The sequence below is a fragment of the Stegastes partitus genome, unplaced genomic scaffold (genome assembly GCF_000690725.1).
Source record: "Stegastes partitus isolate 25-593 unplaced genomic scaffold, Stegastes_partitus-1.0.2 Scaffold304, whole genome shotgun sequence".
In the NCBI taxonomy this organism is placed as follows: Eukaryota; Metazoa; Chordata; class Actinopteri; family Pomacentridae; genus Stegastes; species Stegastes partitus.
This window is the reverse complement of record NW_007578035.1, coordinates 101,979-122,627: the sequence shown is the minus strand read 5'-3', so window position 1 is coordinate 122,627 and position 20,649 is coordinate 101,979. Positions and strand designations below refer to the sequence as shown.

The 20,649-nt window shown below is 40.8% G+C and overlaps 1 protein-coding gene across 1 annotated transcript in view; it reads left to right on the top strand.

Annotated features, from left to right (window-relative positions):
- LOC103358334 (tumor suppressor candidate 3) overlaps positions 1-20,649 on the top strand; it is a 95,884-nt gene that overhangs the window by 47,572 nt on the left and 27,663 nt on the right. Inside the window, exons 3-6 of the mRNA XM_008283261.1 lie at positions 4,677-4,794; positions 9,162-9,302; positions 12,498-12,638; positions 12,977-13,066. Coding sequence (XP_008281483.1) covers positions 4,677-4,794; positions 9,162-9,302; positions 12,498-12,638; positions 12,977-13,066 — 490 coding nt within the window. The remainder of the gene's footprint in view (positions 1-4,676; positions 4,795-9,161; positions 9,303-12,497; positions 12,639-12,976; positions 13,067-20,649) is intronic.

The window sequence follows — 20,649 nt, the reverse complement described above, 5'->3', positions numbered from 1 at the left end:
ACAATCTCATATGACTACAGACCAGTGGCTCTGACATCTGTGGTCATGAAGTCGTTGGAGAGACTGGAGTTGAGCCACCTGAGGTTCATAGCAGGTCCTCTACTGGACCCCCTGCAGTTTGCCTATCGGGCAAACAGGTCAGCGGATGATGCAGTCAATCTGCGGCTGCACTACATCCTGCAACATCTAGATGGCCCTGGGAGTTCCGCAAGGATCCTGTTTATGGACTTCAGCTTGGCTTTCAACACCATAATCCCTGGAATTCTCTCCACCAAACTCTCCCTCCTCAATGTGTCTCCATCCATCTGTCAGTGGATCACCAGCTTCCTGACAGACAGGAGTCAGCAGGTGAGGATGGGAGACATCACCTCTTCAACCCGGACTGTCGGCACCGGCGCCCCCCAGGGGTGTGTCCTGTCTCCACTTCTCTTCTCCCTGTCCACCAACGACTGCACCTCCAAGCATCCATCTGTCAAACTCTTGAAGTTTGCAGACCACATTACAGTCATCAGCCTGATCCAGGACGGTGACGGGTCTGCATATCAGCAGGAGGTTGAGCGGCTGGTGTTTTGGTGCAGCCACAATAACCTGGAGCTGAACAAGCTCGAGACTGTGGAGATGAGAATGGACTTCAGGAGACAGCCCTCGCCACTGCTCCCCCTTACCATCAGCAACAGCCCTGTGTCAGCTGTAGAGTCCTTCAAGCTCCTGGGGACGACAGTCACCCAGGACCTGAAGTGGGAGAAGAACATCTGCTGCATCCTCAGAAAGGCTCAGCAGAGGATGTACTTCCCGCGACAGCTGAAGAGACACGGTCTGCCACAGGAGCTGCTGATTCAGTTCTACACCGCCGTCATCAAAGCTGTCCTGTACGGTGGCCCAGAAGTGTCACAACAAAACAAAAGCCACAACACAACACAATTAAAGCTGATTGTGATTCTTATTCTGATATTCACTTACCTTTTTTGAGTGCAACCAGTTTCCTAGATTCATTTAAGTAACTTTTCACATTTTACAGTGTGGCTCGTATGGGGTCATTTGTGTTAATGTAGTGTAGTTTCTTGGGGAAAAGCTGAAATTGTATCCATTACAAATCTACAACAAAAAGTATGTTAAAAAATCAATAAAAACTGAGGGCAAACAAAACTGAATTCAGGCAAAAAACAGAGCATTCCTTCCTTCTCCCTTTGCTTATCCCAGTTGTCTCTCTTTAGAAGGGTTGGGCTTGATGTGTCTGAAGTCTGACAGTTTAGCTGATGTTTATAGTTTTATTCATTCAGATTGGGTTTTTTTCATTGATAATGCCAGAGATTCTGCTAATTCATTGACTTCCATAAGGAGGAGACACTAGCACACACTCTGGGTACCCAAAGTGGACAAGTCTTGCTGGGATTTAATGCTTTTGACCGCCAATCATTTTTACCTCTGGGTAATTATTCTGTTGGCTGATCTTGCTGTTGCATTAATTTCATTTTACCCATTTAAAATACTTTACGTAATTTCGTTGCTGAATTTTGTCTGCAAAAGTTCAACGATGAAAGGCACTTAAATCAAACTCTTGTTTGATCATGATGCGGTTATTGTTAATATCCACCAGAATTACTTTATTACAAAAACATTATTCTTAGTTGAGGCTTATGACTTACACCTTGTTTATCTGTGTCGATGAAAGGGAAGGTCATTTCTGTTGCCAGTTATCGCTTCCATTTGATGTTTTTTCAAATGAAACCTGATTGGTTGCCTAAATTTCTTCTTACCTTCGCTCAGCTTAAGACTCACCTTAGAGCGCATTAACATGAGCATTAGTGTTGGAGTTCACAGCAGTTTGTCGCGCTTTCACTTGCAGACTTAAGATAGATGAATAATTTAAAAGTTTTTTTTTGTAATTGTTAAATAATTCATAGCTCTTGCTTGTGGTACTGGTTAATTCATGTTGCCCTGGTGAGACAGATATGGAGACTGTTGATAGTTTTTTTTTTTTTTTTTTTCATCTTTCAAACATTTCCCTTATTAATTAGGATTTTTAACTTTAAGGGATTATTTAGTTGAAGCAGACTGGATTTCGGATTTAAGGGGGAAAAATTAGTATTTAATGTAGGTTGTATAAATGTTGTAAGTGTCTCTTAAAATGTGTAAAGTTTATTTGTATGTAGCATGATTGTCCATGTGTTACGGAAGGTTGGAAATTAATAACTAAATGTCTACAGTTACTGTTTGAGGCATTTGAATGATCTTTTTTAAATATTAGAATTCAGACAACATTTTTTGAAGCGGCCCCTTCAGGAGACAACGAAAGTGAATGTTTTGAGTGTCTTGTCTATCCCAGACGTTCATTCTGCAAAACTTGCGGCCGGGAGACTATGCTGGGCGTCAGGACAGTGAACAGTGCGGGAATTGGAATCGGTTGTGATTTGGACATGCTAAACCAACGAGGAGTCCGATCGGAGACGACGCTGACGAAAGAAGTGCAAACAGTGCGAACGTAAACAAAAGAGGAGGAAGAGAGCCGAATCCATGCTAGGCTAAAGGCTAACCCCTCCAGACCAGCAGGATCCATGCTAAGCTAAAGGCTAACCCCTCCAGACCAGCAGGACCGTCCTCCTACTCCCCAATGTCTGCTCCCTGAACAACAAGCTGGACGAGCTACGTTTGCTGAGAGAAACCCGCAGAGAGTGGAGGGACTGCTGTGTGTTTGCTTTAACAGAAACATGGCTCCATGACAACATCCCAGACGGAGCAGCTGGAGGGGACAGCATCGTTCTGGGCGGACAGACAGGCAGCTAGCTCTGGGCAGCATCTGTGGCTTCACCATCGTCACACCATCGTGTGTCCCTGAAGACCTACCAGGACCTGAAGAGGTTCGCCATGTTCAACGTGATCGCGGCACACATGGACACAGCGCCCCCTTCAGGAGACAAAGACAGTGAATGTTTAGTGTCTTATCCCAGACATTCATTCTGCAAAACTTCCTAATTCAGTGATCCTGAAGAAATGCTCTATCATCTTGCCTGTACTGCTGTGTATCTACAGCAAAATGGCAATAAACTTAATTTGATTTGATTATTTGCTTTACTGCTCACAGGTTTAACTCATTGTTTTAAAGTTTAATGTTTAATACCTCTTGTAATATGATAGCATTTGTTGATATTACAATCACCTCCTTCACCAGGATCATTCTTAATAATAATCTTTTCTCATCATGACAGTTGTGAAGTAGCTAAATAAACAATAAATGAGTAACATGGATTATTAGCACAGTGAAAGCAGGATCTCAGCGACGCCTTGACAACTTCTGCGTTGAGATGAGCGCCCCTGTAATCCCTGACAGTGCGCTGGCCTGAGTTTCAACTTCGTCTACGCTGACTTTTTTTTTAAACTGGCGGACACTTCAAAGGCACCGTCCTAACATTAGCTGCAGAGATAACAACGTAACATCACCACACATAACGCATCTTGACAGACGATTTCCCACTAATTAAAGCCAACACAGGAGACAGTTGACATAAGGCACGATGCCAAAGTGAAGGCAAACATGTAGCTAAAGTCAGAAACATGCAAGGGAGATGATAGGAAAGAGAAAATGATTCTTGGGATTTCACTGTGTAAATAGACTTGTTGAAATGACATCTTCATTGGGCTGTCATTGAAGGTAGTAGAAATAAAATGACAAATTAGGTTCTGAAAAGATGAAGAGGAAAGATGTACATGCTATAAAACCACAATATGGAATGAAGAGGGAAGGATCTAGTGAACAGTCTTTTCTTTTTCTTACTACCTTTATCATCTGTCTTTCACCTCTCCATTATCTTTTCTGAATCTTGTCCAGTTTCTCGTCTCAAACCTCACTTCTTCTCATTTTACCCGATCGCTATCTACCTCATTATCGGTTTTGAGATCACTAGCTTTGGTTTTACCTCTTCCTTTTTCATATACCTGAATAAATGCATTCATTTCATCCTTTGCGAACTGTCTGTGCCCATGTCTTGTCAGAATCAAAATAACACCTTCTGTTAGGACAAAGAGCAGGCGAATAGATGTAAGAGAAAAAGAAAAAAGAGACAAAGTTAAACTAAACATTTGTAAGAATATACTCAGAAGTGCAGGAACATTATTCATAATAGTTTTTTTTTTTTCTTCTGTTTTGGCTGCCACAATCTTTCTCACAGCAATTCTTGCACCACACACTTCTAGTTTTACAAACAAGAATTATTGTTGGCTTCAAACCTTAATTTTCTGCCTTGGCATGCTCATCATTATTCCCAGCCACAGTTTGTACTACAGCATCAGCGCTTCAGAGCTTGAAAATCCACATTTCATGAGCTCCTCTTTTTGAAATGCAAAGATTTTGAATATGATGAGGTAAGAGGAACCTGTTAAGTTATGAGTCTTCCTAGAACTGAAAAGAAACCTGCCAAAGCGCTATAATGTGTTTAGGGCGATTGTGCTGCCAGAAAATCATTCATCTTTTACGCAACTGTGCCAATTATGGGTTTTGTATTATGTTACTTGCCACAGAAGAGCTTAAATCCTTGAATGCAATCACATCTGGGACAAAGTGATTGTAATAGAGTCCCTCTTTGGCATACATGGAGTGTGTGTGAAATATTACAATCTGACTTTTTTCTTTTTTTTTTCTCCCTTCTTTCCCTTTCTTCTGTATTTTTGATGTTTTATAGGCAGGCGAATGAGGAGTACCAAGTCCTGGCAAACTCGTGGCGTTACTCATCCGCATTTTCCAACAAGCTCTTCTTCACTGTAGTGGACTATGATGAGGGAGCTGATGTTTTCCAACAGGTAACTACTCATTTAGTGTGTGAGCAGATGCAAATGTGTTCACCCAAACCTACTGGCAGTTTGAAATTTTCACATTCGGTACATATTTGACTCTTCCTTTATTTATCTGTGATCCACTATGATGAAAATGAAANCCCACGACTGTACACCAACCCACAGCAGCAACATCTTTGTCAAATTTGTGGATGACACTACTGTGGTTGGGCTCATTCACAACAACGATGACATGGCCTACAGAGAGGAGGTCCTGAACCTCACTATCTGGTGTTCCCTCAATAACCCGGCACTTAACTCCTCAAAGACAAAGGAGTTGGTGCTGGACTTCAGGCGGAAGAGGGAGGACCTCCCGCATTTTCAGCAGGTTCCTAAATATCAACAATTACATGTTTGTTGCTAGGATATACCTGCTTTAATGTTCTTTATATCTGACTTTTTCTTAAATTATTATATATGGTGGATTTTGCAAGCAAACATTCAGCTGGCTGGAAATTAAAGCAGGGACACTGCTTCTGCTGCTGGGGGCATTTGTGTCCCTACCTGAGCACCCTAACCAGTAGATCACACTATGTATGAGAGTTCTCAAGAATGTGAAGTGTGACTTTTTTTACAGCAGCTGGTTACAGATTAGGATGAAGCACCTTGTTAATGTGATTATTCCTGAGGTGTGTCAAGCTCAGTGGGCAGACATAGGACGAGATTTCTGGAGAATTTAGAACTTCCCACTGTTTCGGAATGTCTCTCTCTCTCTCTCTCTCTCTCTCCCTCCCTCTTTCGCTCGCCCGCTCACTCTCTCTCTCTCTCTCTCTCTCTCTCTCTCTCTCTCTCTCTGGACATTCTGATGATGTCATCATGATGTAAGCAGTGGTGTTCCTTGGCCCTTTGATGACATCATCAGCACTCTGAAAAATGCTTAACTGTCCCACTGTTTCAGCATTACTCATTCCTGTGGAGACATCTCTGTGCACTTACACAAGCTTGGAGCGAGGAGCAGCTTTTTTACAAGCCCGCAACAGCAGACTTACAGTAGCAAGAGAACCGTCAAGAAAGAAGTCCACAATGAACACCCAGACTTCTACACAGAAATTTGCTGCACTGAAGCCCTCTACCTGGTTCGGCAGAGCAAAAAACAAAGCTCTAATGAAACAGGTGGAGGAACTGAAGGCAGAGCTCCACAGAGCTCAAGAAAAGATCGTCTCTCTGGAGACGATCAACAAAGAGCTCTGTGAAGACAGTGTTGTTCAGAAGAGCAAAATTCAACAGCTCTCTGAACTCACTGAGAACCAAGAGGCCAAAATCAAGCAGCTGTCCGAAAACGCCACCCACCTAGAGGCCACGATCAAGCAGCTGTCTGAAAACACCAGCAACCAAGAGGCCAAGATCAAAGAGCTGACTGAGACCACCGCCAGTCAGGATCTAGAGTCTAAGATCCAGCAGCTGTCTCGCTTCCTCGGAACTGAGGAACGAGAAAGTAGAACCCTGTGGGGTCAAATTAAATATTTGACCATTGAGCTGGAAAAAGCTCAGAAGTCCTCCATGGACTGGCAGGACTTATACCGCAGAGAAAGGGANTAGAAGATGGATGGACGGACTCCTACAGTGACAGTCATAAAGGTTTTCATTGAGATAAATGTCACTAAAGTTACAATACATTGTCAAATGAGGTAACCTCCATTATTGCTGAGCAAAGGGATCGCTGATAAAAGCACTGCAATGTTAAACAATATTCCAAAGTTGGTGTCTGTGGCAAACATTTTTTGGGGGAAATGCTGTATCAAGTTACAGCCAAGTTATGGTGAAACACAAGTGTCCCGTTATTGTGAAGTAGTCACAGGGAATGCAGTGTGTTTGTCAGTGAGCTTAGCACTTACCACCATCATTTATCAAAAAATGTGCCCACAAAACGAGACAACAGCCCCAGTGAGCTGCTAGATGAAGAACTGCCGGCGACAGGCAGCGCAACGTCTCAGCAAGGTAACCAATTTATACTTTCACTGTGTCTCACTGTTTGCAGATTCATGCCGCATGCAGTTTAAAATCAGATTACGGTTGCTCACAGAATGATGAAAAAGGGCAAAGATATCGCCAGATTTATTATTTAAACGACAGTAACGTGCTTCGCCGCTCCCAGAATTCTGTGACCTGTAGAATTAAACTGTGTTCGCCGTTACAACCAGCAACTATAGGCATCGCCAAATCGAGCCCGCCACTTTAAATGTCGTTAAAAAAAACAGCATTTTGTTTATTGTCTGTTTATAATCTAATGATGGATGTACAGTCAGGCACAGATGACAAACCGTGCTGTGCAGTCATGTTGACGGTATATGGGTGGTTCTGACTGGGTTGTCACTTCGCTGCTGTGGAGAGCTGCACAGTTGGATTGCATTCTACCAGTGAAACCAAAGTGTAGAGGATTTGGATTAGCTTGTCCCACGAAATGGGAAAAAAAAAGTATATATCTTGGAAGACTGGTGTCAAAGTGAGATGTTCTTGATCACAAAACTTCCTCTGTCGTATCAGAAACGCTGAAAAAAAAAACTCAACAGCTTGCACTCCAAAATACAGAGATGTATGCAAAATAGCTATGTAGGTATATTGTTCTTTTTATTCATCATACTCTTTAACTCTGTACTTTAAATAGCTATGCTCATTTATAAATAGCCTGGGTTTTTTTTTTTCTTTGTCTTGATTTAGATTCAGATGAATCCAATGAAGACTATTAAATTGACATCTTTAATATTACCCATCTTCTTCTTTTTGTGCTTGTTATTTTTCGAGCCCTTGTTTCTTTTTCCATTTAATGCGTTAATGGTCACTTCTCGCCCTCTGGCTTTCTTGTAACGTAGTCCCTCGGATCTCTTTGCTTTTTATCCACATCCGTTCTTGACATGTAAAGATTGTCTGTCGAAGCTCAGATGCGAGTTACATTATCATGTGTGTCAGTATGCTTAAGTGGATGTTTTTCCTGCTTGTGTTCATATTTATTCATGTAAGCAGTGTCAAGTGCATACAGTATATATTGTATGTGCACATGCATCCTTTATTCAGTCCTTTTATTTATTCTTTGGTCCTTTTATTCGATTTTATCCCTTGATAAAAGTGGCAGAAAAGCCGAGCAGTGCCTTTGAACACTGCAGTACACTGATGTAGTTTGTTATGTCAAATCACCTTTGAGGGATGTTTTTCGTCATCGTTCCTGTGGAGCACCTGCTCAATACGGAGTCCTCTCCCTGATTTTTACATTTTCCGAGCGCAGTTTCATTGTGGAACCGTCAAGCCGGTCAAAATTGGTCGCTCATTTTGACAGCTGAATTGCTCTCCATAATAAAACCCAATAAATTCTCCTCTTTTTTTTTTTTGAATGCTTTTCTGTGATTTCCATTGTGTCTTGTTATTATGATTCAGATCTGCACATGTTGGAGCTGGGAGGTGTGGACAGGGTATGGGTGGCCTCTCTTCGCTGAATAAAGTATTGAAGTTCAGATGTGGTTTCAGCTGAGAGCAGCACTTTATTGGGCATGTGAAAAACGCTAGGGATGTAGAAGCAGAGGGAGCGTTTGCAGTTTTGCACTCTGGCAGCGAGGATCTCTTCATTGAAACGATCGGCTGATATTACATTTTTTTTGTGCCGCTTTGGTGATCACTCACTTCTAAATCTGTACATATTGGAAAAAAGGTTCCTAATCGCATGAGAATGAAATCTATACTGCTCTACATATCATACAGAAAATTTAAAGGCGATGCAGGCAAACAGAAAGTAGGTTTTCCACATAAAAAGACACTAAAGGGGCGATTTTATTGTGTAGAATGAACCAGTTGTTTTATGTATCAACAGAAATAAAACGAAACAAGAGAGGCTTTTAGTTTCTTTTTTTTCTTCTTACATCGATATATATCCATCCATCCAGTATCTATACACCACCTAATCCTCACTGGGGGGGCTGGAGTCTATCCCAGCTGACTCAGGGTGAAGGCAGGGGACACCATGGACAGGTCACCAGTCTGTCACAGGGCTACACAGAGAGACGAATTACCAAGCACACTCACATTCACACTTACGGGCAATTTAGAATCACCTCAACATGTTTTTGGACCTTGTGGGAGGAAGCTGGAGAACCCGGAGAGAACCCACGCTGCACGGGGAGAACATGGAGACTCCACGCAGAAAGATCCCGGTGCCTCCACTGGGACGCGAACCGGCGACCTTCTTGCTGCGAGACAACAGTGCTATGGATATATATATATAATCTGATGTGTAGAAGAGAAGTACAGTAATGGATATTTGGATATTATGTCAATAATGTATTATTCAGTGTATTTGAGAAGTTTTTAACTTGGCTTTCTCATTCTCTCTGTCTCTCTCTCTGTAGCTGAACATGAATAGTGCACCAACTTTCATGCATTTCCCAGCGAAGGGAAAGCCAAAGAGAGCCGACACGTTTGACCTGCAAAGGATTGGCTTCGCCTCAGAGCAGCTGGCCAAGTGGATTGCAGACCGCACAGATGTTCAGGTGCTACATAATCAAAGTATTCATATTCACGCATGCACATCTTTGCAACCACTGGTCTTGGTTGGAGTCATTGTAGATCCATTGGATTCCAGTTTATTGTGAGTTACATTACATTTGTAGTTCTCGTCGGGTTTGGGATCATACAGGAGTTTTATAAACACACAAGAAGAGGAACAATGAAGTCATGTGGACATTAATTATAGTGTGTTTCATATGTTGGCTCCCTCTGTGATGATAACTGACCAGCAGATGGATTTATCAGCAGTGTAGCTTTTTGGAATAACATTTTATTTATTGCTAAATCCAATTAGAAAGATCCTGTGGTGGGTTCCTTTGCTTTATCACAAATGAAAAGCATAAGTATGTATATATATATATATATATTTGAGTTTCTAATGAACTTACATCAGTGTTGGTACCGACTGAAGACGACAAGTTCAAAAATTAAAAAAATGGGGGCTGGAATTTCAATCAAGTGAGCTTGCCAGACTTCTGCTGCCCTTTCCCACTTCAGACCAGTGGCTCGAAGCTGCATTAATCAGCACTTGCCGAACCGGTTTGATGCTCCAACTGAACTGTTGACTGTCGAGTTTCATTATGGGTAATGTGGGCACCAACTTTTGGCCCTGAAAGATCTATTTTTGCTGCTTTCTCATGAGTCTGACACAAGTGTAGGGTGTCTTTGTTAACAGGAGATGCAATGTTCACCATGTCATGGCCTTTTGAGCTTTAAGGAACAAGGTAGCACATGGGGCTCGTGGGTGTTCTCTGCCCCTCTGTGGCTCCACTAAACTTGTTGACACCTGAGAGATCAAGTGCCACTTTTCACTATCGGCCAGCGGTTTCTTTGTCCCTGAAGAACCTGTCAGGCAAATACCAGCAGACGTAGTCCAAGATTCCTGCTGACATCCTGTTGATTGATCTGAATTCAAAAGGCTGCCTTTCAGAGTAAGGCGATGGGGAGCACTTACACTAAGTGCTAGCTTTCAGGCACTTGAATGTGACTGTACCGCATGAATTAAGAACAGAACAGAAAAGGGAAAAAGACAAGACGGATATGCATGGAAAAGGAGTTGAATACATTTCCGGGATATAGAAACACAAATGAAAGTGCGTTGTTTGATTTTGTACCTATGTGCTTGGAAAAAAAAGAACAGGGACAGATGAGAAAATAGGCTTAGACCATTATGCAAACACTTCAGTCGTTCATTATTCCTGTTCTGTTGCATAATACCCAGTTTTACAAAGGCAAAACTCTGAATGACTCAATGAAATAAGAGACAACATGTTTTCCAGGACATGACGGGTTGTAAGGCGCAACCTTGGATTTTTATGAATTGTCGCAGACGTTATTCGAGCTCACTGTATTTTTAATTAAAACAATAGCGTGTATCCTTTGTATATTTAGAAGATCTCTTCCAAGAGATCTTTGCATGTCTATACACGTCTGCATATATGTTTTTCTCTTCATCCACACACAGGTCGTAGGGGAGGCTGCAGACATCAAACAGCATGTGGCAGAATTTTGGAGCAGTTCCTCTTTTCTTTCTCGATTTGTCCCTGAGTTATGCATGAATGAGCTGTAAACTGAAGTTTTGATCCAATAACACTTCATAGTAGCAGATGGTAAACAGATTTTTAGTGGTGACATAATCACTGTTGTGACACATATGTGTTCTGTTAGTTGGAACAATTTACTCTTGCATCTGTTAATGGTAAACACATCCCTTAGTCTATTTGGCTTTATGGTCTCACAAACACACACATATAGTTGTTAACAAAAGTTTAGATACACTTGTTAAGGTGTAAGTACTAGTATGTCACGGCAGACTTGAGGTTCTATTGATTCCTAATTGAAACACGTGTCTTGTAAATACACATTTGTGCATGTTGCTTTTTTTGTCTTCTGGAAATACTTTCTACAAAATCTACTGGGTCAGAAATATACATGCAGCATGCTAGTATTTGGTTAAATGTCAATTAATATTTCCCCCCACTGTTGATAGCCGTTTACAAGCTTCTGGTTGTATCTTTAACCACACAAAAATGCTGCAGTTCAGCTAGATTTGTTTGCTTTCTGACACAGACTTGTTTCTTCATCACAGTTGACAGGTTCCTGATGGGGTTTAAGTCAGGACTTTGGGAAGTCCAGTTAAAAACCTTAATTCTAGCCTGATTTAACCATTTTTTGTATTTTTTTTCTTACCACTTTTGAAGTGGACCCGACCTCGGTATCCTTAGCTGCTTTGAAATGGTTCCAAGTGACTTTCGTGACTTGTTCACTTCAATGATTTGCTTTTTTAGGTCTGTGCCGAGCTCCTCAGACTGTCGCTTTGTGGTGTTTGTGGCTGAGTCTGATGTGTGTATCAAATGGGCTTTTTACATTTGGCTCAGAGGAGTCAGCAGCTGTAATCAATCGTAGTCACTCACCAGAAGTTAAAAGGCCATGTCGCTAGGAGAATTTGATTAACACAACTTTCTACACCACAAAAACTAAGAATTCTAGCTGATATATGTTTACTTTTTACCCAGCAAATGTAGTCATCTTACATTTTAAGTGCTGATTTTTACTCAGATGTCCACAAGACATTTCACTCTGGTGTTTTTTTAAGCATATAGTTTAATCCATTCTTTTAAAGTGGTTATATTTTTCAGAGACGTTAATTTGAGACTCTTTTTTTTTCTCTATATTTTTTCTGTGTTTATACATTAAGATACATTCATATTATACTATTGTACATTTTTTCAGCTATCATTCCACAGGTCTAACATTAGACTCATTGTTGGTATTTGTTCATTTGAAATTTACAAACAGATTTGACATTTTAAACCTGCTTTATGTGATTCTCTAACAATAAAGAAAAAAAATATATATATTAAAGAAAATACTAAATACAAAATGTAAGTTTCATCCAGTTGCTGTAATTTTTGTCTTGACTCTGTATAAGAACCAAAGTGTGATTCTCCTCAATATCTCAGTCAGTAGATTATACATTCAGACTGTATTCAGATGGAGTTATTCATTCTAATGTTTAAAACAGTTATATTACAGTAATATATAATTTGTGTTGTGACTAATATTTAATACTTCAGTCATGTATACAGTAGCTGAACAATCTAAATGCTCCATGTTGTATAGTTTATGTTATACTGGGTTATTCACTTGTGTGTCTCCCTCTCTTTCCATCTCCTCAGATCCGTGTCTTCCGTCCTCCTAATTATTCAGGGACTATTGCTTTGGCTCTGTTAGTGTCTCTGGTTGGAGGTCTGCTGTATCTAAGGAGGAACAACTTGGAATTCATTTACAACAAGACTGGATGGGCCATGGCTGCACTGGTATGACACACACACACGTTCGCACTCACACACACACTACCTTTACCTTTTAATCCACTGGGAAAAGTCAAATATATCCTCTGCCTAAAATATCCACTTTCACAAGCTGGGGACACAAGTCAAGTGAAACTGCACTGGAAACAAGATGAGTGGTGCAATTTCACCTCATTAGTAGAATATTCTGCCTGTTATAACAAAACTATAGTTTCATGTTTCATGAAACGGATAATACCGACTCAATAGAAGTCCTCGTTATTTTCTCACACTAATGATATTTTGTCCTCTTTCTCTTCTGTCTTTGCTGATCTCTCTGTCTGTCATCCATCTGTCTGTACCAGTGTGTGGTTTTTGCAATGACATCTGGTCAGATGTGGAATCACATCAGAGGTCCTCCCTACGCCCACAAAAACCCGCAGAATGGACAAGTGGTATGAATTCAATATTTTTTATCCTATGTTTGCATATTGATTTACTGTCATCTATTTATGCTTTCTGTCTTGTGGAATTATGTTTTATATATTATATATCCTGTCTTCCTCTCCTTTCTTTTCTTGTTCCTATATTTTTTTAAAATCTTTTTTACAAGTAGTAGATGCTTTTTCAGAAAAAAAAAACAAAACAAAACCCATTTTCAGGGTTAAGATGAATCTGTTTTACAGTGTTGTGAGGTTATATTAGATCAGTGATAGAACATCTGTAAGGCTGTTGGCCTCAAGTAAAATGCACTGTGTACCATTACCACCTGCTAACAGGTCAGCGCTGGGACAATGTGTGTATGTGTGTGTGTTACTCGACAGCTGGGAGCAGTCATTGTGTGTTAATATCACCCTGGAGACATCCACCGTTGTCTAGGACCAAGCAGAGAGAGAGAGAGAGAGAGAGGGATGGGTAGAGAAAGTTCTTTCTTTCTTTCTTTCTTTCTTTCTTTCTTTCTTTCTTTCTTTCTTTCTTTCTTTCTTTCTTTCTTTCCTCTGATTTTTATTTATTTCTGCCTCCTCTGTTTTATGCAGTTACTCTGTTTTTTGGACAATTGCCACTTATTACCAATGTGTGCCCAAACACACACTCAGGGTTTGCAGATATAGTTTTGCTGGTCATCATTTAAGTTTGTTCACTCACGTGTGAAATTAAAATAACAATATGGGGGGGTAAAAAAAAAAAAAATGAGAAAACGATAGAGTAGGGAGAAGAGAGGATAGGAAAAGTGAGAGAGCGGTGGACGTAGGGGAGAGAGGAATAGGGCCAAGGAAGAAAATTAACCTTAAAAACATGTGGTGATGTGTCTGGAGAATTCCGCTGTCTGCGCCATGTGTGCATTTGCACACACGGATGCACTCTAACTCTTCCACAGTCAGTGATGCATGGGGTCACAGATGCAAGTATGTAGAGCAGAGAGTTGTAGGAAAAGTCAGCTCCGCTCATGCAGAGACTTTAAACTAGTATTCCGAGTAGCCAGTACTCAACCGATACAAGAGGGAAGTGCACGAAGAGTACACATACAGACGACGATAGAATCAAAACAACAAAGCATCACAGCCTTCCTCCTGACCCTTCCTTTTCTTTTATTCCTCATTGCGTGGTTTCGGTCTCGTTCTGTGTAAAAGGCACTCCATTTGTCAGGCACTGTTGGCTCTCTCTGTCATTTTTCAGTCTGTTTGACAACAAATAGGTTACACCCTCATACAGTGTAGCTCTCTAATGTAGCCTTCACCCTTTGTTTCCCTCTCTCTGTCATTTCCACATCTCTCCAGTTCCCTGTTTTTGCTTTCTGTTTGCTTCTGAGCCACTTTTATTCTTGCCCAGTGTAGCATCTACAGTTGGAGATGAGGATTTTGCTGGAAATAGAAGCGATGACTTCTCATCCATTCGTACTGCGCATGGTGTTGCACAAATCACAAGAGGCCCTTTGTTTTGTTTTTTTTTACATTTCTGAATATCATCACATTGTACAATTAGATAAAAAATTACATACATACTTCACAATGTATCTGATAGTATCCTGCTGGCTTTACTGATGTATTTACTTGTAACTCTCGGCGTGAGAGCTCCCACATCCTTGTATACATAATGACTTCCTCTTCCATTTCCTCTGTTGTTTGTGTCTGCCCTGACTCTGTCCTTATTCTCTCTGTTCATTCATTCACTCATTTCCTCATTTTCCTTCCTTCTTCTTCCCTGTCTTTCCTACTCACTCCTCCTTTGCATTTCTGTCCATCCTCATACCGTATGATAGCCTTTTGAAGAAGTGCAGTCAGCTAATTTTAAGCATTCCTACCTGCCCGCCACTCCTGTCCTTCCTTCCTTCCTCTCTTGTTCTTCTTGCCTTTGCACGAACTGAGCAAGAGCGATGAGGGCAGCATTAAAGCTTTGACTAAGTCAAGTGTTGAAACAGCATTTTAAATAAAGACAGAAATTAATTCAATAGTTTTAGGAAGCAATAGCCATAGGCGCCTGATTCAAATGCAAAGGTGAGCGGGTCATAAAAGATTTATTACTGAGCATGCAGAAACCGAATTATGCCAGTTAGATGCAGCAGGGCTGACGAGCTGGTGGGAGGCCCATTGTGTGCCCTGTTGAAGTTGGAAAACTAACTTGAAAAGCGAAGGATTCAAATTTTAGGGATTTAATCAAACCACAAAGACAGCTTCTTTACTATCTTTAATGAACAGACTTGTCTCCATGTAAAAGCGCTTCTTAGCTGCATGTTGTGTTCTCAATGAAGGGGTTGTTGTCTTCCTGACGAGCTGCCTACATGTTATAAAACCTACAGCTAAGTGCCTGCCATGACATTTACTGTCTGATTCATATTATGTCACGCTACTCCAGCGCAGCACTTATGTTTAACAATGGACCACATTAGATTGTTCAGGTGTATTAATAAAGGGATCACAGACTCCATGCGAGCCCTTTTATGTAAACGTATTTAAAACTGTTGAGCGCTATACTGTGAGCCTTCTGGGCTTCATAGCTGTACATTTATCTTCCCTCTTAAACAGCAGCGGCATAGTTTCCAGTGATGTACAGTACATACTCTCACCTGACTGTATTTGCTTGAATTTAAAGGCCAGATTGCTTTTTTTTTGGAGTCACTCAACCAAAGGATAGCTGGATCCCGTGTAAATGACCCTCATCTCTATATGGCTTGCATTTCGTTCACCCATGACCCCACGCCTGTGCTCTCTTTAAATCCCTCTCTGTCACTACCCTCTGATAGGGAATAGCTTCAACTGGGCAGATGATATTGGAAAGATTCCTATCTTATCCAGCCTGTTCTCCTTCCCACCTCTTTTCATGTTACTTCCTCTCACCTCGTTCTCTAATCTCCTCCTCTCCCCAGACAGTGTAATTCCTTTAAAATGATGAGCGAGCGAGGCCAGGTAGACTATATTGAAAGGATTTGTCAACTGATGAATGGCACGACGAAGCAGATGAAATTGTAGTGTGCGTCTCACTGTGCAGCCAAGAAAATACTGCTTGCTCATTTTTGCTCACACACACACAAGATAGGATATAGACACAGTTGTGCAAGCACATCCATGGGCAAACCCACACACACACACACACACCTGCACTGCAACTCGCATGCACACGCCATTCATCCAGTCACACTTGCTGTAATATGACAAACTCAATCAGAATACTACAGACACAATCTTGTTCACAGGAAAACAAAAGCCGCACATGCAGCCTTTGAAAGAGAAATGATGGAATACAGAGCAAGTAAGAAAACAGCTTTTTAATAATAAGTATATACTGAATCACATCCAATTATGAAAATTAATTTAAGGTTCGAGCCTGAGTGCAACCTGTTTCAGCCTGGAAGGGAGACACAATACATAAATTGTGACATTAGCATACAGTGAGTAGCTTTCTGTTAGTGTTTCTCTACTATGACCAACCGCTGCCTTATTTCTACACTGTTGGCTGATGACATTTCCATATTTCCAGCTGATTTCACATGATTGGTTGATGGCTTTTGGCAGCTGTTGGCAGCGGCCCTTTCTGCATTACTGCTAACCTTTCATATTTTACAGAAACACTGCTGTCACTTTTATTGGCTTTCTGCAAATGACTGACTTTTGGCTTGCAGAGGACATCGGTGCGCGGTGTGTGTTAACCGGCATGAATGCTGCTTTACTGGTTCGCGGCCGTACACCTCAGCGCAGAGGGAGAGAAGGTGTTTGTCCGTGTGTTTTTGAGCCAGTATGGAGAGAAGCGAACAGTCCGGTGACACGGCGAAATAAGTCGTCCTTCGGGCTGAACATTTGTTCAGACCAGCAGACGCCGAGCATCCCTCTCAGTCTCTACGCTCAACTGCCCACAGCCTCACTCGCAGCCAAAAGCGAGCAGAACCATTGTTTTAGCAGGAAAAATGTAATTAAGAGACCTATATGAAACACATGTGCCCTGCGAGAAAGAAAGAAGGAAAGATTGAGTTCAGCAGGACTTACTGTGGGCAGTTTCATATGGAATGCTTCTCAAGTGCAAAATCTATCAAATGGATAATGCTGTGGATTATCTATGTGGTTCTTTTAGAAATTCTGTGAAAATAAAAAAAATGTTACCACTGCAAAAACACTGAGACTTTGGTCTTAAGCAGCCAAAGTGAAAAGTCATGACAAGACAGTAAAACATCTTGGGCTTTCCCGGGTAACAGGACTTTTACTTTTTTAATTCCAACAGCTCTGATGGAGCTCAGGTGGTCTGTGTTGGAAGTTATTTGTTTGCAGCTAATAAACTTGGAATCTGTGCGTGGCAGCTCATCTGCCTGAAGAGTTGAGAACAGGAAATAGTTGATCCCGTCTCTGTGTCCGGGATAAGTAATAAATATTTAAGTAATCAGTTATCAATGGCGTTACAACAGCTGTATTTGTGTAAAAGCGCGCAGCAACCACATATCAATCCTGCTTCTGTATTAAAGGTCTTTAACAGAATCAAAGTAATCTATCCCACAAACAGCTGGAAGAAACAAGCAAAACTTCAGCTCCTAAATATTTAAAATAATTGGAATAATCTGAACTTTTAGAGATGCTGACTTAATAATATTGGCGTTGACATTTATATAAAGTTAACATTTATATTTCAATTTACATTACCACTGTGTATCTGAAGTTGTAGATTAGTTAAAACTCTGTATGGCTCCCAATATTAGTGCTCAAATGTGAAAACTTAGAGTCCCCGATGTGACAATAAGCTGATGCACTTCAATCAAGACGTATTTGTACGATTCACTTCTGACTGTCTGCAAACCGTTCCTCTTATGTGGAGTAGTTTTTTTACTGTGACAGAGCAATTTTATTGAAGGTGGATGGTGTAATACGGCACCAGAAGCTTATACTCTCTGGCTTTCTATCGGGCGCGCTCGCTACACATTTTGTTATGGGTCACTGCAAATCTCTGGGTCAAAGTTGCAGAGATATACTTTACTGCCACAAAAGAATCCACTGATTGTGCCAAATTCAGTGAAATAGATTTTTTACTACAAATTCTTGCAGTTTTAAATCAGCACTTGAGCTACTGGCCATTGAGAAGGTTCAGCCGAGCAGCTGGAGGTTAATTTACCTGCCAAAGGCCACCTTCACGTAAACAAGTGGCAAGTTTGGATTTTATTTTTTGTTATTCCCCTTTACTCCTACCCACATTTATTAGAACAAACTCTAGACTAAACCAGCAATTTAATAATCACGAGGTTGCTTGCATGTTCTCTCTTTTTTAATGTTCATTGCCAGCAGATAAAAATCCTCCATATAGCCCAGAAAGCAAAATAAATAATAAAATCCAGTCTTCTTGAGGAAATGAGAAATCACCTCATTTTACTGATTGACATGTTTTCAAAAAAAAAAAACAAGCAAAAAAAAAAAAAGCAGGTTTTAAATGGCTGTAATTGACTCTTGGGTAATTAAACTGAACTCTCAGTGGAGTGCGTAAACATTGAACTGCATAAACAGTGAGTAGATAATGAGATTTTAAAGCATCACCTGAATCCCTAAAATAGACTGCCATATTTGTTCAGATGAAGAGTTCAGCGAACCTGCCCATAGTCCCACTGCTGCTCTAGATAAATCGCTCCCCATATGCTCTCGGATGTGCTTGGCAAGACCCTAAATTATTGATGTGTTGAGAAATATTTCTCTCTTAATTAAGAAACATTTCAATTCTATTATTCTCGCTGTCAATCAGAAGATATATTATTTTTACCTTTTCCACATTTAGGCTGTATCATGCTCACTTCTATTCATCTCTCACGTTCCTGTTTTACGTTTCGCTGACACTCTTAACCTCTTAAGGTTCTCTTTCCCATATCACCTGCCGTCATTACACCCGTTTGCGGCGTCGCGCGCATTCCAGTCCGTCCCTTTTGTTTGTATAACAGCGGCGCATATTTCCACTTCACCTCTCTTCTTCTCCATTACTTACTCTTTCTCCTCTGTTCTTTCTGCTTTGTTGACTTTTCATTTATCCCTCTTCCTGTCTGAGTGCCTCCTGACCTTTACTGAACAAAACACACACAAACACACATCCGCACGCACTGCGCGCACAAATACATGACACAGGATGGGAAAGGATGAATATAGCTATTTGTAAAGGTTATCTTGCCTGTGGCTATTAATAGCCAACACTGCTAAGGTTTTGTTTTAGGGAGGGGATAGTCAAGTCAGGAATTGTGGGTGGGGAGAAGGGGGCAAAGTATGCTCATGTGCTTTGAATTGACGGTGTTTAAATAGCTTGACGCCAACATGACACTCCATTTATTGGTACTCAAGTTCCCGTCCGTGTATGTTTTCTGTGAAATGTGGCGAGCTTGAACGTGGAAATCACTGACAGCCACTTGTCAAAGCCGGTTCTGAAGGCCTGTGAGATGTGAGCAGCCTATGGGCTTCATGTGTGTAAGTACATATTATATTCCCATACCGGGGCAGGCACCTAATTTGCGTCAAAATCCGACAAATGGGCTGTTTTATGGAGTTCTTACACAAACAAGGTTTTAATGTCAATGTATTCAAAGGAGTGCATGAACACAGACACACGCGGTGCTGCTGACATCTTTGTTCTCGCGCTAGAAAGAATGTAAACACATACATCCCCAAGATCCTACTCGTGAGACCATGAAAAAAAAACAAAAAAAGCATCAGTATATTATCCTCAGGGGAGGTGGTTGTTGTTAAAGTTCCAATTTTTGATTGAACTAACCTTTTAGAATGTTTAGTATTTTCACAATAGACGGCTCAGAACGGAGCCTTTTCTTCAGCCTTTAAGATGGAGTGTTTTTATTTTCCATTCTCATAAATTCACAACACCACAATTAATGTAAAATATATCTTGTGAATACAAAGAGTAGTCGACTGTCATTGACAAGGTTAAGTCTTCATCCCCAACTACGAAAAAAAGACACTTTCTTTTCAGTCAGTCTTATTCTTCTACGCATACATCATTTACGTGTTATTAAAAGAAAAACAGAGCTGATGTTTCAACCTCATTTGCAGACATTGCAATCTTAAAAACAGTAATCCATCAGAATAATTGGAGCAGTAGTAGAGTGCAGTTGTACCAGACAGCTCCCCAGCATGAACCTGCCCAAATTTATGCAGGTGAGATATTGTGAGCCTATTTAAAATGGAGAAAATGTACGTGTCAGCATGCTGAGCAGTAAAATTATATCAGTGATTGAATAATAGTTGTGGTACAAAAAAAAAAAAAAAAAATGCGAACGAGGCTTTGTTTCTGTAAGGCCGACTCCTAAGTCTACAGATTGTTGTCGGTGTTGTTGTTGCCAAGACCAAAAGCCAGCAATGGAATAGACCACTGAAGCTGACAGTTGCCCTTGTTGACAGGTTTCTTTATTTTCTTGTACATATGCAGTGTTTGGCTTCGGGTCGATCTCACATATTATTGCTGTAAATTTTCACTCCAGATATACATAAATGCTCAGCTGGAAGTAGTTTCAGGCCGAACAATATTCAGGCCTGTTTTAGTAAAGTTTGCTGCCCAGCACATTTTGGAAACTTTTTTT